At 46.5% G+C, this 20,008-nt stretch overlaps 1 protein-coding gene across 1 annotated transcript in view; it reads right to left on the reverse strand.

Annotated features, from left to right (window-relative positions):
• Positions 1 to 840: 840 nt before the first annotated feature.
• ADAM17 (ADAM metallopeptidase domain 17) overlaps positions 841 to 20,008 on the reverse strand; it is a 44,079-nt gene continuing 24,911 nt past the window's right edge. Inside the window, exons 9-20 of the mRNA XM_083178534.1 lie at positions 19,165 to 19,278; positions 18,254 to 18,398; positions 17,725 to 17,813; positions 17,309 to 17,461; positions 15,250 to 15,449; positions 13,528 to 13,631; positions 8,566 to 8,700; positions 7,313 to 7,443; positions 7,075 to 7,153; positions 6,209 to 6,297; positions 4,734 to 4,790; positions 841 to 2,762 (exon numbers count right to left, since the gene is read on the reverse strand). Of these exons, the coding sequence (XP_083034660.1) occupies positions 2,433 to 2,762; positions 4,734 to 4,790; positions 6,209 to 6,297; positions 7,075 to 7,153; positions 7,313 to 7,443; positions 8,566 to 8,700; positions 13,528 to 13,631; positions 15,250 to 15,449; positions 17,309 to 17,461; positions 17,725 to 17,813; positions 18,254 to 18,398; positions 19,165 to 19,278 (1,626 nt within the window). The 3' untranslated portion in view covers positions 841 to 2,432. The remainder of the gene's footprint in view (positions 2,763 to 4,733; positions 4,791 to 6,208; positions 6,298 to 7,074; positions 7,154 to 7,312; positions 7,444 to 8,565; positions 8,701 to 13,527; positions 13,632 to 15,249; positions 15,450 to 17,308; positions 17,462 to 17,724; positions 17,814 to 18,253; positions 18,399 to 19,164; positions 19,279 to 20,008) is intronic.

The raw sequence follows: 20,008 nt of genomic DNA on the forward strand, positions 1-20,008 counted from the left end.
ACTGGCACGTACAAGGTGAGGAAGACATTATTATGTACCACACTACAGTGTTTATTTCACTGCTGCTTATTATTTTCATATAATGATAAATTCCTACTTGATCCATTTAACTTTTTAAAAGGTTTTCTAAAAGGCAGATATTAACGACATGCTATTTTATCGCATCCGCATAATGTCCTATATGGATAAAACTATATATTTCCAATTGTATTGGTGTATTTATAGTGTGTATTAATGTACATTTCTGATATTTCCACAGTAGTTTTACATTTTTTTTTAAATAAATAGTATTTTAAAAGATATAATTGTTTATTTAGTAGGGTATGAATCATTGGACAGATCGCAACTAGGTCGGCAAGCATTAGGTTCGACACCACTAGACCGACATGCATGAAGGTTGACATGGGTTAGGTCGACAGGGTCATTAGGTCGACATGGGTGTTTTCACTTTTTTTGTCCCAAATGGACATGTAGCACAGTGTCCGCTTGCCACACTATTTTATTCTCCCACCACGCCAGTGGATGGTAGGGCATGAAATACCGCCTGTGGGCACATTTCGGCTCAAAAAAAAAAAGGTGAGAAACCCTTTGACTGTCGATCTTCCCCATGTCGACCTATTGACCCTGTCATCCTTCAGTCATGCTGACCCAATGCTTGTCGACCTAGTGACCGTTTAGTATTTGGATCAGACATCACGCACCTGGCTATATTAGCGCAGAACCCAATGATCTCTTTTCTTTGTTTCTAGATCCATCGACAGTTTGTTCTTTCCATCGATGCAGGTGTGCATAAACAGACACACGTAGGGTCCGCTGCTAACACTTATACAGACAATACCATTTAATCTTTAAATACCAATTATTTTATATATACAGCACCTGAATTGTAATCCACATAGACAACGTTACAACACTTATATCTTTATTTGTCCACGTTACCAAAAATAGCCGTTTGGTTAGTGCTGTGATTCTATAATGCAGGCTATCACCTGATGAGATGATCTCACAAAACCTGCATTAGCAGAAGCAGCCCCTAGGGCAGGGACTACAACTAGGTGCCACCCATGTCATACACAAACATATTTATACCATAGTAGTAGGGCAGGGATGGGGAACCTTCGGCCCTCCAGCTGTTGAACTACACATCCCAGCATACCATACTACAGTTTTGAAATTTGCCCATACTAAAACTGTTTCAGAGCATGCTGGGATGTGTAGTTCAACAACAGCTGGAGGGCCGAAGGTTCCCCATCCCTGGAGTAGGGGTAGACAAAAAGCGTCCCTTCAGCTGTTAAACATCAACACATCCCATCATGCCCTGCAACAGTTTTACCATTGCCATATAGCAAAACTATGGCAGGGCATGCTGGGATATGTAGTTTTATAAGAGATGGGGGAGGCTTTGCTTATTGTCTTCCCCTAATGTATAAATATATTTCTGTATGACATTTGTGGCACCCAAATGGAGTGTTTTTCACATTCTTCACCATATATCATCATTCAGGCACATTAACGTGTATTTGGAAGTTAGGCGGCACTTGTATAAACCAGCACGAAAGCATGACATCACATCAGGGCCTCAGTACATTACAATCCCACAAGTACAAGTCACTGATGGAGACTAGGTACTCCAGAAGAGAATGGTGTCCAAGCCTAACCAAGACAACCACAGAACTACATTTTGTACAAAACTAAATATAATATACAAAACTACAGCCTATACATGGAGTGGCCTGATGTCAGATGCAGACCCTCTATTCTGTAGCAACCAGCAGTGACATAACAGAGGTCATGGTTCCTAATGAATTAAGGCTGTATTCTCAAAGCATATGGCGGCTGCCAAGCAGTGACGGCCCCATTGTTTATTCAGAACAGTGAAACGGTTTACCACTTTGTCACGGTCACATAGTGCAATGATATTAAGACTCTGGTTTACAGTAACAGAGCAGTTTTGTGTCTAAAGCAAGAGGAATCACTGTCATGAAAGTGGCCACCTCAGGTGCGGCTGGATGTTTCCAAACTACGCTATAAATAAGTTACTGCGATTGTAACACAACTTGGTTATAATGCCGCAACAATGTAAAGCATTCACCGCAGGCTTCCTGAGAACTGCTAGATGACCAAATACTGTAAACCTCCACCCAATACAAGTCATCATCCCAAGTAAACAACCATAAAAATATGGAACTTTAAGCAATTAGCCACTGTAACAAAACCTAAAAAGAGTCACCAACTATGGCTGCTTTAAGCATTAATATAACTGTATGACTTACAACGCTCTCCCTTTAAAAAGCTTCTCCCCCTCCGGATGGAGTATACTAAACACTATCGTTGCAAAAAATATCAAGTATATACAAACATCTGTCAATCTCGGAAATGAGGACACAACAGTCTGGATTGTCTTCGCGTGAGATTGGAGCACATTGGGTACATCAGCACTCGGTCTCCTTGCTGTCCACACGTCCCTGCCGCTGCAGTTTAAAGGATGAGGCCTTCTCGCTCCTGGTGACAGGGTGGTCCGTGAGATCCTCAAAAGATTTGGCAGGGGAGCCACTGTTGGGGAAGGGATTCTCCTCAAACTGGTCTTCGAGGTGCGAGTCTGTGCTGGGGTCCTCCTGTATAGTGTCCATTCTTTGAAGGTCGGCTTTGGCAGAGGTTGGCACGACCGGCACTTGTTGCAGTCTGGTGTTGGGTTGTGAGGACGGGAAAGGCTTCACTATACGTACGGGAGCAGAGTCCATACTGCTCAACATTTCCACATTCTGCCAAGAAGACAAACAGAGTCACCCATTTTTCTGGACAACATTCAAGGCCCTAAAACCCTACTTCAATTGTTACTCAGCTGTCCTTTATAATGGACTTCCAGTAGAGACAATATGAATAATCAATAAATGGGTGTATCTAGTTTTAGATTGCATCTTATATGCTTAGCTTTTTATTTATGCCTTACTTCAGTGGTTCCCAAACTGGGTGCCATGGCACCCTGGAATGCCCTGGAGCACATGTAGGGATGCCATGGATCAGGGGTGGCCAAACCTGTCCTCAGGATCTGCCAACGGTGCAGGTTTTCCAGGCAACCTGTGGATCTATAGTAGGAATGAATGCAGCAGGTTTTAAAATGTGACAGTTAGTAATGACTACAGCTGTGCACCAGGTAGGTGATCTGGGGAATGTGACAGTTAGTAATGACTACAGCTGTGCACCAGCTAGGTGACCTGGGGAATGTGACAGTTAGTAATGACTACAGCTGTGCACAAGCTAGGTGATCTGGGGAATGTGACAGTTAGTAATGACTACAGCTGTGCACCAGCTAGGTGATCTGGGGAATGTAACAGTTAGTAATGACTACAGCTGTGCACCGGCTAGGTGATTTAGGGAATGTGACAGTTAGTAATGACTACAGCTGTGCACCAGCTAGGTGACCTGGAAAACGTGGACCGTTGGTAGATCTCGAGGGCCTGTTTTGCCACCCCTGCCCTGGATTGATGGTCCAAGACTAATTAAAATTATTTATGGCCAATCTAAAAGGCAAATTGTGAACAAACAGAAGAGAATCCTGTTGATCACAATAAACTGACCCCAGGGATGACATATTAAACACAATTAACTTAACATTTTTTTTTCTGACTTTATTGAGGAGAAACTTTTGACTCCAAATTGCCTAGAAAAAAACTTGTGATAATCTGGGGTGTTAGGATTCAAAAAAGCTTTGGAACCATTGATTACTTGTTTCATGTGTAAGCCAAGGGGTAATATATAGCATACGGGCAGTACGGTTGGTGTAATGGTTAGCATTACTGCCTCACAGCACTGAGGTCATGGGTTCCATTCCCACAAAGGCCATAACTGTGGGGATTTTGTATGTTCTCCCCGTGCTTGCGTGGGTTTACTCCGGGTACCTCCCACATTTCAAAAATATACTGGTAGGTTATTTGGCTCCTATCAAAAATTAACCCTAGAACGAATGAGTGTACGTGTGGTAGGGAATATAGATTGTAAGCTCCACTGGGGCAAGGACTGATGTGAATGTTCAACTATACTCTGTAAATCGCTGCGGAATATGTCTGCGCTATATAAGAAACTGTAAATAAATAATAATACCAACCCCCATCACTGCATAAAGTAACAGGAGCACTGAGAATAATTAGGGTCAGAGAATATTATAGGCAGGAAAACAATGGTCTGCAGACCTGTGAAATAGTTTCCAGGTCAAGCAAGATGCAGTATCTGCTAACTACTTAGTTATTGCTGTAGTTATGTCCACTATACAACCGAAACAAGATATCAAACATAACATGTCATAGCAACGAAGATTAGGGCGATCTGAGGCTCCCTGTATTAACCTGGGTATACACTACACGATGTGACTGTGGGATGACCGGAAAACCAATGTAACGGTACATCGGCCGTACCATACACACTTAATGATAACAGTGAATGATTGTGTGAAATATAGTTCAGTGGCAACATCCAGAAGTATGGTGTTGTGATCAGTCTGCAAACCAGGAAGATCAGAAGACGAACGACCCACTGCAGCGTCCATACACACAGGTCGATGTGCACGATATATCGGGAAGATACACCAGAACGGACGATGTATGTGTCAGTCAGGTGAGCACAATGGAGAACTACACCTCAGCTGTGGATTTTTATGCCTACTTTATGGACTGTTACATTAATGTAATATCTCATTAAGAAGTAGTTTTAGGCCTTACTTGAGGATTAATACTTACGCTGGGTAAAAATAAGGATTTGGCATTTTCTTCATACTGCTTGTCCAATTTCTTATCCTAAAGAAAGGGAAGAATATAAAGGATCAAAGGTGTGCGAGGCATCTGGTGCAAACCAATAAGACTCCAGTAACTGTATATGGGAGAGGAGAGGAAACGGCTCTGCTGGGAGTGCAATGAAGACACGCAGTGTAACACAAACATCACACTGACTGGCAGGGCCATTTAAAGGGGGCATGTGACCACGTGACAGGCGGTAGCCATAAATGGGTTAACGGCAGTGCAAACTAACGTCCCATTTTCGAACGTGCCCTGCCAGGGAAACACCACACGCCCGCCTATTCTAACACCCTCTTGTGGTAAGATGGTGGCAGCACATGCGCAGCTCATGGTCGGGGCAGAGAGCCATTGCAGGAACACTGCCTGCTCGCAAGCTCTGTCCATGCATGCAGTAATTGATCAGTGCAATGTTATCAGTTATCGAATTGATTTTGCGGATTATGATAAATCGGCCCCTTGCAGAGGTAGGATTTAAAGGGATGAGGGCAAGTGTCAAATGAAAGGGTCACATGCACGCTAAGGAATACACCCCGGTCTTAGAGGCATGTAGTGAGCAGGCCGAGCTTATTCCCACAACAAAATAGAGGTTTATACTGATGCTAGGGGCTGTTACACTCCCACCTATAAAGGAGGACATATTTATTATTTCCTTATAGACCATAAATAACTAGACTGCACATATACTCTAGTGATAACGACACGAGCGTAATATGGGCATCCTCTGTGTATGTGTTGGTGCAGAATAACACCGGGCCACAGATTCTGAGTCACAATTAGTTCTTATACACATTCTGTGCATTGTGCGCTAACCAGCTCAGGTAGCTTTTGAAACACAAAGCTTTGAGGTTAAAATCTACCCTTTAAAATTAAAATGTGCCCCCTCAGTGATCAGCAGCCTGCCCTTCATAATGCTAGAGGAAATACCAGCAAACTATCTGCTTATCAAGACTTTGCGTCATCGCCGAGGCAGGAGAATGTGGTTTTGGCCACTCCAAGTCCTGGTAAAATAATCTGCAGGTTTAGTGATACCCCTTTCACACTGACAAATATTTCCAGAGTGATTGCACATGAACGCGCAACAACCCGGGAAATCGGTCAGTGTGAAAGGGTCCTGAAAGATTGTCCCAGGTCCAGCATCCCGGTATTTCAACACGGGTCTTGACCACGGTCGGAACCAGGACGCTCACGGGTCCAGGGGCAGTGTAAACAGGTAACCCGGGTCGACGCAACCCGGGTCCCGTTCACTGCACTGTAAAGGCACCGCTGGGAGATGCTGTCATCTCCCAGCGCCACCTCTTGATGATGTCACCCGCCCGGCTTTATGCTGAGTCGGGTGAGGTAGCGTGAAAGCGCTGGCAAGCTGGAAACTATATCCCGGGTGCGACCCGGCTTGCTAGTGTGGAAGGAGTATTACTCACCACACAGTGGACAAGAATACTAAGGGGAATCCAGAACACCAGGGAGAAGACAATGACAGACCCCACAATGTTATCTGCCAGGAACTTCCCTGTAAGAAGAGCACAACACACAAATATTAGCATGGAATAAAAATGTCAAACAGGAAAAAACTTTTACCCAGAAATAATGGCTCCTTTTACAAACCATTTGGTATAAACACAACTGAATGTTAATCCGACAAAATATGAGGCATGATTGTATTAAACTGGGGAGGTGGAGAGACTCCACACATAACATGAAACACCCCTACACTAACCCAACCAGAAACACCAACACCAACATCAGCTGGGCAAAAGTTCAAACTCTATGAACAATACCCAAGATCTATTAATCTTCATTTGTATTTATATGCCAGTATCAGGCCAGTAAGTCAATTTTTGCGCCTCCACACCTGTGCATGAGCCAATCAATATTGATTGCGCAAAAATGTCTAAAACTATGACTGGCAGACAATAATGGCCATCTGACAGGGGAAAATAATGTGTTTTGGGCCACTCTACACCATACACAGTAGCACATATAGACAAGAGGAAAAGGTGAATGTGGCCAACAGTATTATATATCAGTGCTTCTCAACCCTGGTACTCAAGTACCCCCAACAGTGCACGGGTTCCAGGTCCCCATACAGAACCACGTGTAAAATAATTAGCTCCACCTGTGGATCTTTTTAAAATGTGTCTGAATAATGAATGCACCTGTGCACTTGTCAGGTGACCTAGAAAACATGCACTGTTGAGGGTACTTGAGGACCAGGGTTGGGAATCACTGTTCTATATAATAAAGGCTAACGCTGCTCCTTCACTCTTTGATCTAGTAGTACGCTCACCTAACATATTGATGCTGAGTTTGTCAATGAAATCCCAGATCCGCTCAATGACATCTTGTACCTGCTTCTCACACTTCCCCTGTGGAATGGAGGCAGAAGAAAGCACTGATCACATTAGGGAATAGGATTTACACAAGCAGAAAACGTAACACACAAAGACGTTGGTGTATTCCCATATCACCCCCACGCTATGGGAGAAGAGGGATTTCATTCTCTACAGAGATGAGAGTCTGCTTACATTCATGTCACAGAATCCCACAGTGCACGGCTTTCCTTTACGTAACAGCAGGTATTGTTTATTGGTGTCAACATACGGACTGCAGATCCCGTTCTGGTCCCGGCAGCAGACTTTACAGGAATGCTCAGTTTCTGGAAGCAGATAAATAAAGCGAAAAAACAATCAAATGCTAAAAATGAAACCAATATTAGAAGAAAAAAACCCCACACACTATACGCCTGCTCCTGTTGGCCAGACGGAAATAATAGACAGCCACTAGGTCGACAAGCATTAGGTCGACCACTGAAGGTCGTCGTGCATGAAAGTCGACAGGGTTGACACAAGCATTAGTTCGCAGAAGGGGAAGGTCGACAGTCAAAAGGTCGACATGGGGTTTTTCACTTTTTTGACCCGGATGTCGACATGGACACTAAAAAAAGTGCACCGCGCGTGCTCACTATGCTCGGCACACTATTTTATTCTCCCACCACGCCCTAGTGGATGGTAGGGCATGAAATACCGCCTGTCGGCACAAGAAACATCATGCGTGTCAACATAATGTCCCTGTCGACCTAACCCATGTCGACCTAGTGACCGTACCGCGGAGTTGGAACAGGAGACCATTACACAGTACAGTACTCTGTCTTTTTCAGCTTATACATTTAACGTCCCAATAAAAGGAATGATAAGGAGCATGACCAATGATCATTGCATGACCTACAGACGGAGTGGGTCTCTTCTTTGCAGGGGATGGCGGAAGATTCGCCATCTGCCATCCCCCACAATCCGCCGTAAGGGGACGCGCGCATCGCTTACAACGGAGCTCCCCCCGGGTCCCCGCCGCCTCGCCGAGGGTCGCCCTGGGTCCCCGCCTCCTTTCCGCCCCCCCCCCCCCAACACTGTCCGTCTCACAGGGTACCCGTCCGCCTGCCGACGGGAAACAGACGCGCGTGCGTCTCAGTCAGATGCGGCGCCTCTCCGTCAGATTCTGGTAATTTTAACTGTGGACTCCTGTGACAGGATACATTTAACAGCTTACGCAGGAGACGGAGACTTGCAGTAGTGTATATGATGTAATGATGTCCCAGGATCAAGGGGTGTGTAAGGATGTAGATGCAGTATGTGATTACAGTTACTGGCACAACTATGCACCCCGCACCATGAGTGAACACTAAAACCGTTACTGAACTACTATTTCCCCATAAGCCTGTCAACATAGATGGTAAAATGAGAACACGTTCTGGGCCACAGATTACTCAGTGGCATTGTCTTACCATTGCAGGCGCATGACTTGAGACTCTTCTCGATCTCGCAGAATGGTCGGCACTCCCCGTTCATACATTTCCCCAAATCTACGCACACCGTGTCATCAGCGGCATTGCCCGGTGCAGGACACTCACTGCTGTCTCCTGTGGATGGAAGCGCGGACTGTGAAAGTACAATGGTGGCTCACATTTTCCTTCACAAAGTGTTGAATATTGGGGGTAATTCAGGTTGGTTTGAAAAGGCAAACTCCTTTAAATGGACAAAACCATGCTGAACTGCAGGTGGGGCAGATGTAACATGTGCAGAGTTACATTTGGGTGAGTTATTTTGTTTCTGTGCAGGGTAAATACTGGCTGCATTATTCTTACACTGCAATTTAGCTTTCAGTTCGACCACACGTCACCCAAATGTAACACTCTCTGCACCTGTTACACCAGCCCCTCCTGCAGTGCAGCATGGTTTTGTCCGTTAAAGAAGGAGTTTGCTTTTGAAAACCAACCTGAATCACCCCCATTGGTGCTTTCCATAAAATAACAATGGGATCATTGGACTTCATATTAAATCTTTTCCTCTGAATCCATGCGATTGCTTGAAGGGACTGAAGGAGCTGACACAATATAACCTAGAACTCCAAGACAGATGCTCCTCTGCAACCCTTGGTGCTCAGTACAACTTTAAAAGAAGCCCAAAACCAAGGTCATATACAAAAATGGAAATAGCAAGGCCACCAGTAAACCCCAAAACAAGGATGAGCGCACAGATGGAAACTTAGTAATCCCAGCACCAGGGGATATAGATACACCATCTGGAATGGCCAGTGAGCTGACAGAGCATCTACTAGGAAAGTTGTGGTTCAGCCTGGAGGCCATCAGATCTATCTGGGGACAGCCCCAGCGATGAGACCTCCGTATTCATTCTACTGCATGAACATGCCTGCTGAGGAAGTCTGCTTCCCAGTTCTCGCTGACATCGCGATGAGGTGGCATTCTGGCTAACTCAGGATGTAGTTTAACTCCTGAATTCCCGCTCTGGTTTGCGATTGGATTTTCCTCCCTGATGATTTATGTAGGCCACTGCTGTAAGCATTGTCCGACTAAACCTTTACTGCCTTTCGCTTTACTGCCTTAAACTGCCCGAAGTTCCAGAATGTTTATGGGAAGAAGAGATCCTTGGGGAGACCAGTGACCCTGAAAGGAGTGGCTCTCCAAAATTAATCCCCAGCACCGGAGGCTCGCATTCGTAGTCAGCAAAAGCAAATTTTGAATTAGAAATGGTCGACCCCGCACTAGGTTCAAGGTGAGCCACCAAGTAAGTGAGAGCCACACCGCCCTTCATAGAATTAGCGACTGTAATCGGAGACTCAGAGGAGACCTGTTCCATTGTTAAAGAATCTACAATTGAAGAAGAGGGCTGTAGTAGAATTAAGCAAACCCCACCATGTAAAAACACAAGATTAGTTTGCTGAGGACTCTCATGCGCATGTGAAGAGTGACTGAGCCGCGCCAAAGAAAACCCAGAATCAAGGAACGAAGAGCCACCACCATGTCTGGTGGAAGAAACACTCTTTGAGCCTGCAAATCCAGGAAAGTTCCTAAATGCATCATGGATGGAGCTGGAACTAGGCTGGATTTGCTCTGGTTGATCCCCCAGCTGTGGGACTGGAGCAGGATCAAGGCTAGCTGGAGGTGAAGACATAGAGATTCTTGTGATTGAGCAATCATAAGACGTCGTCTAGGTTCAGTAGGACGTGTACTATCCGAAGACACCGAGAAGCAGCCATGATTTTCGATAACACCCAAGGTGCCAATGGAAGTCCGAATGACATGGCCCTGAACAGAGTGTTCGTTCCTGACCGCAAAACATAGGAAGCGCTGATGTTCCTCTTTTATGAGGACATTAGGGAAAGCATCTTGTATGTCCAGGGATGCCATAAAATCTCCTGGTTTTAACGCCTGCATAATGGAGCAAAGTGATTCCACCCTGAATCTGGTAACTTTGAGAAATGGGTTTAAGCATTTCAGATTGAGGATGGGTTTGAAAAACATGCAAGTAGAAACCTGCGCTCTGCTGGGAAGGTGGAACAGCAATTATGACCCCCTGAAGCTAGGAGCGATGTGATGGAACTGCAAAGGGTAAGAAGAGCCTTGTCATCCTGAACCAGAATCCCTGTATTAAAGAACCTGGTTGGTGGGGGAGTTTGACAAACCAGGGAGTAGCTGCTGGAGAGTATCTCCCTGACCCACAAATCTGATGTAGTCTCCTGCCACTGCTTGGCAGAGTGGAGGAGACGACCAGCCACCTATGGGGTATCCAGGTGGGGCCACTCATGTCATGCTGAAGGCTTGTCTGTCTGCTTGGGAGCCTGCCTACGGTCTGTCCAGAACTGGTGACCCTTGCTTTGGAAGCTTTCCTGGAAGAGGGTTGAGCTCTTGTGAAAGACTGACCCCTTGATTTTTCTTGAGGCCGAAAGACACAAAAGGAAAAAAGGACAACACTTTGGTGGAGCAGAAGGTAGAAATTCTGTCATAGACGTAGCCAACTTGGGACAATCTTGTCCAAATTTGGACGAAAAAGGATGTCTCTTGAAAACGGAAGAGCCTCTAAAGCCTTCTTGGACTCCGTCAGCATTCCAAATGTGTAACCAAAGGGCTTGTCTAGCAGCCAAAGACAAAGCAGACATTTTTAGATGTAAAAGCAGCCGAATCCAGAGTGGCCACTCCCAAACAGGTGGAAGCTTCTCTGATCAAATCAACAAAGGAAAACGTTCGAACCAGTGAGTATCGGAATGATCGTTCTTGGCATAGGTAGTAGCTAGCACTGGATGACCAGCTACCCCTGCATTGGAGAAAATGGATTTTAATAATTGTACAAATTTTCTATCAGTAGGGTCTTTGAGGAATGGGTAGTGTGGTGGATTTCACCAACCTAGCCACATGAGCATCAATTGAAGGAGGGTTTTCCCACTTCTTTTGCCCGTTCCGAGGAAATCATGGTCAATTGCCTGGATACCAATTTTTTTTTTTTTTTTAATTCACATTTTTTTTTTTTTTATTCAGATGAGACCTGGCCTCAGCAAAGAGCTGATCCAACTGGGTAGAAGTCAGGAAAACAGCCGGATCCATCTTCTTTCGCCTGAAGTAAGGATCTTCCGAATCCACTGACTGATCCACGTCTTATCTTTAGGGTCTTTCTGACCGCTTTGATCAGGTCATCCACCCTGCCCTGAGTCATATGGTCATCCTCCAGAGAGGAGGAGTCCACATCCGAAGTCTGGGAATCCGACTCGTCAGAAAAATCTTTAGACTGTGAGTCTTCAAGTAGAGGACATACAGCAACACTTCGCTGGGCATGCTTACACTTAGCCACTGGAGCAAGTAAGAGCTTCAAAGAGCTAAATACTTGGACCAGACCCTGAACGGATAAAGATAAATTCTGAACCCAGGCTGGTTCTGCCTGTGAAGCATGAAAGTCCACTGAGTGAAGAATGTCTCCTGGGGCCACCGACAAAGCTGGCATCCTTGCAACAGCCAGTTGTGCCAACTCACTCATTGCCAAGGAAAGCGAGGTTGCCCATCCTGGCTCTGACTCCTGGGGAAACCCCCTGAAGGCTGGTCATCCAGGGTGCCCGCTGAGCAGCAATTCCACATGCCATTGTGATCCTGCACCCTGAAAGAAAAACGCTCTCTCTACAGGAGCTGAAAGTATAACCATGCATCACAGAAGCCCCCTGGATAACATTACCTGGGAGTAAAGTGAAATACGCAATCCATGCAAAAGTAAATAGATGTACATAAACAGACTTCTACAAAAAGGAGTGACTAGTACAAAGGAGTAGTAGGCACAAGAGATAGATCGACACACACACACACACACACACACACATACACACACATACACACACACTGGCCCAAAAGGTCAGGAATACTTGCATGCAGAAAAGCACATCAAATTGTTAACACACAGTAGTGTGGTAGGTGAGGCACTCAAACTTGACACCAGGACAGTGAGGTTTGAGGGAGTCAGGAGCACTTGTCTCTGCAGCTGTAGCAGTCAGTCTGGAGGAGGCAGGTGCACTTGTGTAAATGGCGTCTAAGCAGCCCACAGTAGGAGGAGAGAAGGGACTCTTGGCGGGAAGACCCAAGATGGATCCCGACCAAGAGGGTTGGAGGCGTAGAGAGGGAGGAAGCTCCGCCTCCTCGTAGAAACCCTGGGATTTGCTGGTGTGGCTACCTCTCCCGCAGAAAAGACCCTGGCGGTAACACTGAAATAATGGTGAGCCACTGCCCAGGACAGCCCCTCTTCCCCAGCGGTATGCCGCTGGTAAGAATCCCTGATGCGCTTACCCAAACTTCAGGCTGGTTGAGCCTCTACCTGTAAGCTGCAGGAGCATGAAAGACAGTGCTCCGGCTCCAGACGATACGCACGAGTAGCCGCTACTAGAGGGTCCTGCTGGCGGCTCGCAGCGTGCATGAGTGTTCTGATGGCAGCTCTAAAACAATGCCTGTGCCTTAAAACATCAAAAGAATAAAAAAAAACTGAAAGCCTGCAGGCGGGTATGGGGGAGGAGGGGCCTGTGGTTGCACGCTTACAGTTTATTCTTCATTGGTGCCTTTAACATCTAGCTCCGCCCATACCCACTGTTCCCAGTGTCCACCATGGCATGCAGTAAAAAAAAAAAAAATAATCAGCAAAAAAATCAGCCACCACCATAAAAGACCCAGAGCCTAGAAAAGAAAAGAGTGTACAACAGGAGCTATGGACCATAACCACCAGAACGCCTGCAAGATGGTATCCACCATTCTAGACTGCACAGCAGCGGTCATTCATTTGTAATGTGAATAGTGCAATCCATGGGCCAAGTGATCTCTCAACAGAGACGCCACCAGAGTAGATTATAAAACACACGTGTATGTACACTTTTATTTACATAACAGACACAGTATATGCATGCTCCCATATTGGGCACGTACCTGTGCAATAGGATTCCCCTTTGCAGGTTGCGTTAATGGCTTCCTGACACTTTTTCTGGGCAGTTTCAAACTGGCAGCTTTTACAGCACGGACTGTTCCGGTCGCTGAAACGTTACATAAAAAAAAAATCTGATTGTAGTTTTTGGATTTAGCAATAAAACTCACTAATCACACCAATAACTTTATGTACGAACACAGACAAATACCAACATGTGCTGTAATAAACAGAAACCATGCTGTAAACCAGTAGTTACCCACCAAGCTCAGTCCTCAAGGCAGCAGACCAGGTCTAAAGGAGATCCATGTGTAAGCACATACAACATGATTACCTCTAAATGACTCAGATACTAATTAAGTCACCTGTTCAAGGATGGATTTTATTGACACCTAGATAAGGGTGTTTTGAGGATCAAGCTGTCTTGAGTAGAGATCCATAAGAACGAATACAGGGAGATTAGTGTTATTTTAATCAAAGTGAATTATTATTTATAATACGTTCTCTCTGCAATAGGACTCAAGACACTTGATGGAATGAACATAATACAGTACAGAAACAATGAAGTACAAAAAAAGCTGGTACTTGTGTATTATCATGGTGCCCGGCTAAGCTACGTTTTCAAGGTACGTTGTCAGCGTAGCCGGAGCCATGATAATACACTTTTGGATTGTGTGTGTGCGCGTGTAGTGCTTTATACTTACCCTCCTCCACCGCGTCCATCACGATATCCCCGCGATCCACCGATGTCCCCGGCACATGTACAATGTACGTAATTGAGCCTAGTGCCGCTGGGGGAGCATCACATGATTTCCCTGCTCCACCAGTGGCACTAGGTTAATTGCGTACATTGTCGGCTGCGAGTGCCGGAGGAGGGGGACTGAACGCTGGTGCCGGGGAGCGACTGCCGGAGGAGGGGGACTGAACACTGCCGCCGGGGACATCGGTGGATCACGGGGATCGTGATGGACGCGGTGGAGGAGGGTAAGTATAAAGCACCACACACACATTTCACCCACTAACAACATCATCATATCCCCACTATACACTTCATACCCCCAGTCAGTATCCACGTGGGCATGGAGTACATTTTATAAAGTGTGGTGAGCGCAGCAAGCCACCGAGCCCGACGGGTGGAGAGCGCAGCTGCGCTCACCATACTTTATAAAATGTACTCCACGCCCACGTGGATACTGGGGGTATGACGTGGATAGTGGGGATATGAAGCATTGTGTATTATCACAGCTTACGCAGCCAGCATAGTGGTGTATTGGCCTACTAATACTAAACTCAGTTGCTCCTCCAGCTATAACCTGGTGGCTGTGGCCTCTGTGATGACGTGATGTTGCCACCCTGGTTTGCTGGATTTAACCCAACAGAACACATGCGTGATGCAGCTCAATGTGCCACCAATGGTTCCTTCATAGCCCACCATTATTCAGGAGGTATGGTGTCCACCATCTGCACAGTACTGCAGAGAGCTTGTGGAGACCAGGTCATACAGTAATCTGACTGAAAGGAGGACATACAGAAGATTCAGTTATTTCCATGAAGCTGTCCATACATCTCGGGGTGCAGCTATGCTCTTCAACTTCCATCTCGCCTGGGAAATGGGTTCATGAGTGCCATGCGCCAGTTATACAACCGGTAGGAGTAATGACCTTGTGGCACAACCTTCAGTCGCTATGCAGCTGTGGTGTGTATGATGGGCCTTGTTCCACACTGACCTGCATTTTGCATTTTTCCTAAACTTGCAGTCGGAGGTGCAGCAGGGATCCTCGTGTTGGTGCAGCAAGCCCGGATCACAATCCTCTCCTTCGTCCACTCTGGAGTTCCCGCACACCTTGTTGTTGCGCTCTTTGAAACAGATGGAAGCCTTGCTCATCAGCGTGCGAAGGATAGACTCTCTGCTGCAACTAGAGAACATCTAAGGGGAGAACATATACAAATCAGGGAGCGCTAATAAAAATGAGAGTTATGTTAAAACTTACCTTTAACTCTCTTTATTCGAGGTTCATGGGATCAACAGTGTTAACCTTGGGGGTTGTAGGCGGATCCAGAGGACCGGCACCAACCAGCAAAGCTTTAAAGGTATACCAGGATTAGGGTGGCCAATCCCGGGATCGGGAGGATCCCGGGATTTGGCCCCCAAAACGCCGGGATTTCAATCCCGGGATTGGAGTTTCCAATCCCGGGATTTCGGGATTAGACTGCGCATGCGCGCAGTCTAATGCCGGGCAGCGTCTGAGCATCGCTCAGACGCTGCCCGACTTCTCCCGGCAGCACTGTGTGCAGCGTGACCTCTCAGCGTGAGATCAGGGGTCACGCTGCGCAGGCAGAGGACGCGCCCGGCATTGTAATGCCGTGCCGGACAGCGCGACCACCCACCCGCCCAGCCCAAGCACCCACCCAGCCAGCCCAAGCACCCAGCGCGCCCACTCGCCCAGCCCAAGCGCCCACAGCCAGCACGCCAGCGGCATGGACGACCCGTCCCCCCACCCGGCAACCATCAAATGTAAGTTTGTGGGGCAGTCTTTTAATTAGGGAAGCCAATCCCGGGATCCCGGGAATCCAGGGATTGAGCATTTTTCAATCCCGAATCCCGGGATTGAAAAAATGCCCCGGGATGGGCTTCCCTAACCAGGATACTTGGCTCCTCTCCCCTATAACCCCACCTCCATGCTCTGATTATCAGTTTTGTGAACCAGCTCAAAGCAGGAAGTAGAAGAAAGGTTATGGACACAACAGTTACACTCATTCATAGACACGAGGGAACCTGTGACCAAAGTTGGAAATGTCTGTGGTTCCAAAGAACCTCGAAGATAGAGTTAACAAAGGTTAAGTTTTACCACACACTCATTTTCTTCTTTGGGATTCATGGGCTCCACAGGGTTAACTTTGGGGATGTCCCAAAGCAGTCAAATTAAAAAGGGAGGGAACGCCCCTGAGGGGCCAGAAGAATCAGCCTTCCAAATGAGGTATCCTGGGAGGGGAACGCGTCAAAGGCATAAAACCGTAGAAACTTGTGGACAGGCAACCACATTGCTGCCATGCACAATTGTTCAGCGGACACACCACGTCGTGCCGTGAAGGTCCAATAGATAGACGCAGGTAATGGTAGATTCGCCAGATCATAAGCATGTTGAATGACCATGCGGATCCCCCGTGCCAGCGTTTGCTTGTTGGCTGGCCAACCTCGTTTATGGAAAACAGGAAAAACAAGGAGGAGCCCACCCTTGTTGAGATGATGGATGTGCAGCCACCAGGTTACAGAAAATCTCACCTCCGGCGTTAGCGTCATCATTTGGGATTATGGGCCTGATTCTGGTTCACTTGCAAAAGCAAATTCTCTCTTTAATGAACAAAACCATATGCACTGCAGGTGGGGCAGATGTAACAAGTGCAGAGAGAGTTAGATTTGGGTGAGTATTTGGTTTCTTCTACAACCCACAAGGTTAACCCATGAATCCCGAACAAGAAAGACAGAGCACCTACATCTCCAACAAATGCGCCGATCCTCTGCCATTGGCAGATGCTTATTATATACTTTTCAGAAATTATTCTGCCGATTCCTTGTTGTTCCTGGAACTAGTTATAAGCGTTAATTAGACAAAAACTAAAAATATGTTGTAATTGGTTTGAGCGTTATATGTACATCTGTCTGGAGCAACCTAACAGAATAACCATCAGCTGAGCAGAAGGCTACCTTCACCTGGTAGGGAACAGATCATATTGTGACAATAAAGCACAATACAGCTGGAGTAAGGCTATAGTACTGATACGCACCTTGTTGTTTTGGTGGTCTCCACTCACGGCTATAGGGTACATCACATATTTCCCCCCACGATCCTCGCTGGGAGCACACGCCTCCATGCTGTCGGGATCATGTTCAGATCCAAAATTATGGCCCAGTTCATGAGTAGTAACCAGGTCTGCTTCCTGCGAGAGGAAATCCCATTATCACGCATTGCTCCGTAGCCATAGCTGGGAACGTGTAGGAGCTACCACAATACGATACAAATTTAACAACCCCTGACCTTTATACATTTATGACTAAGGCTGTATTTAAGGATTCACTAACATCAGAAGTGTGTGGGTAAGTGGGTGGGTGGGGCTATGAGATTGGCGTGCTAGTATTTAGAAATGTTATCACAAATCCCCATCGGAGAACTGCATGCAGCAATAACTGGTTCTGGTTATACCTTTGTAAGGATAGTTTTTCCATAGTTTTTTGTGCTGGTCAGTCCAGTGTTCAGATAGATGGCTTTCTGTGACGATTCGCTTTTGTAAGCTGAAAGGGAAGGAGCAGATGCGTCATTACCTAACAGAGGACAGAAGAGCCCGAGCCAAAGTCTCTGTCTGTGAAAACATTCATGAAATTCTCCCGTGACCTGAGTGACAATGTATGGGGAAAGCACCCTGGAGTACTACCAACCTGCATCATCATCGCATAGACTATTTATATTTTAAAGAGAACAATGGCTTACAGAACCTTGATAACCCTGGCCACACAAGATTGATTTAAACAAACACAGACAATGAGCTGATCTGGCACAAGGCACTTGGATTAGTGTAAAACTAGCATTGTGCCGCTCCTCTGGCAGGTGATGGGTGATCAGATTCACAGCATCACCCAGGAACTCACTGCCTACATACTCACTGTAAGTATGTAAGAGCGTTACTATATTTACACGCTCACACAAACACTTGCTGGATCGCACACACTCTGACCTTTAGGGCAGATTCCTCCATGGGTGTTTGGCTTGTGGGATCCAACGTAAGCAAGTCCTAACGTCCCCATTTCAAAGTCCTGATAGGTGAAAAGGTGAGCCAGGCAGACCCCCGAGGCCTTCTCTGATATGTCCTGGCTAAATTGCTGCAAGGAACAGAGTGCCGGACAGTTAGAATGGATTTCAGATAGATAGACACGGGCACATAGATGGCCAGGTGTATTAAACCTTGAAAAGTGATAAAATGGAGAGCAATAAACAACCAGCCAATCTGCTCCTACGTGTCATTTTTCGAATCCAGCCTGTGACCTGGCAGGTAGAAGCTGATTGGCTGGCTGTTTATCAGTCTCCATTTGATCACTTTTTAAGCTTAGTGCATCTCGTCCACAGTATCCTCCCTCCAGCAGAAGACAGGTACTACATTATCTAAACTACAGTGTGTTTGGGGCAGAATGCAGCTTTTTACATGCTAATAGTTAGAGATAGGATTTACCCGGATCTCAAAACGGGATCTTATTGGCTATCCAGCTGTCACATGTTTTGGAGCAAACACATGTGACAGCACATAGCCAATAAGATCCCGTTTTGAGATCCGGGTAAATCCGGATCTGCACATCTCTACTAATAATGCATCCTTCATGAAGCTGGCGACAATCGCTGTAATCCCTACTCCGGAAACCCTGTGTTTGCCCAGGACAGTCACCAAGTGAACGTTGTAAATAATGCTGACTTAGGGCGGAAGATTTCCCATTTCCATATACTGGTAATATTACACTGCAGCCTCCTGGTTTTACATGAGATTATTCCTAGCTGCCATACAGAGTAACCCAGCATAATTCATGATGAAGCAGTAAGCATTTCTCCATCGGGAACACTGGCCTGTTGTACATCAGACCGGTCTCTCCCTCTCACCTCCAGCAGCTGTTTCACTTCCCAAGCATCCTTTTTCTCATCGGGATAACTCTTTGCCATGTTGTAGTGCGGTTTTGAATTGGTTACATTCTGTGGGTCCTTGTGTACAATGATCTGAGCGGTATCAGAAGAGATCACATTTAGGTATTGGATGACCCGACTCCAAAAGAATGGTCATTATATAACTAAACATGGGACAGAGAAATGATTAACTAGTGCAGATATATGGAGACTGTGTGCACGGAGCTCTGCCAGGCTGTTACCATTCTCACGGCTGCACATATGCCAGATTGCTCCGTTTTCCTGCTTTCCGCCCCCATCTCAGTGTCTGCTCATCTTCCTTCTGCCTAGGATTGTTGTCACTCATTCGCCCCATACTCACAGCCTTCTGTTCACTCCTCCATGCTGCACTGCACCCAATTCTAACATCCCAGCCCAAACTATGCTACACCCCCGCCATCCCAGCCCAAACTATGCTACACCCCTGCCATCCCACTCCTAACTATGCTACACCCCTGCCATCCCACCCCTAACTATGCTACACCCCTGCCATCCCACCCCAAACTAGGCTACACCTCCGCCATCCCACCCCAAACTAGGCTACACCTCCGCCATCCCACCCCTAACTATGCTACACCCCTGCCATCCCACCCCTAACTATGCTACACCCCTGCCATCCCACCCCTAACTATGCTACACCCCTGCCATCCCATCCCAAACTAGGCTACGCCCCCGCCATCCCACCCCAAACTATGCTACACCCCGCCATCCCACCCCTAAATATGCTACACCCCGCCATCCCACCCCTAAATATGCTACACCCCTGCCATCCCACCCCTAACTA

The sequence above is a fragment of the Crinia signifera genome, chromosome 3 (genome assembly GCF_055691185.1).
Source record: "Crinia signifera chromosome 3, ASM5569118v1, whole genome shotgun sequence".
Classification (NCBI taxonomy): Eukaryota; Metazoa; Chordata; class Amphibia; order Anura; family Myobatrachidae; genus Crinia; species Crinia signifera.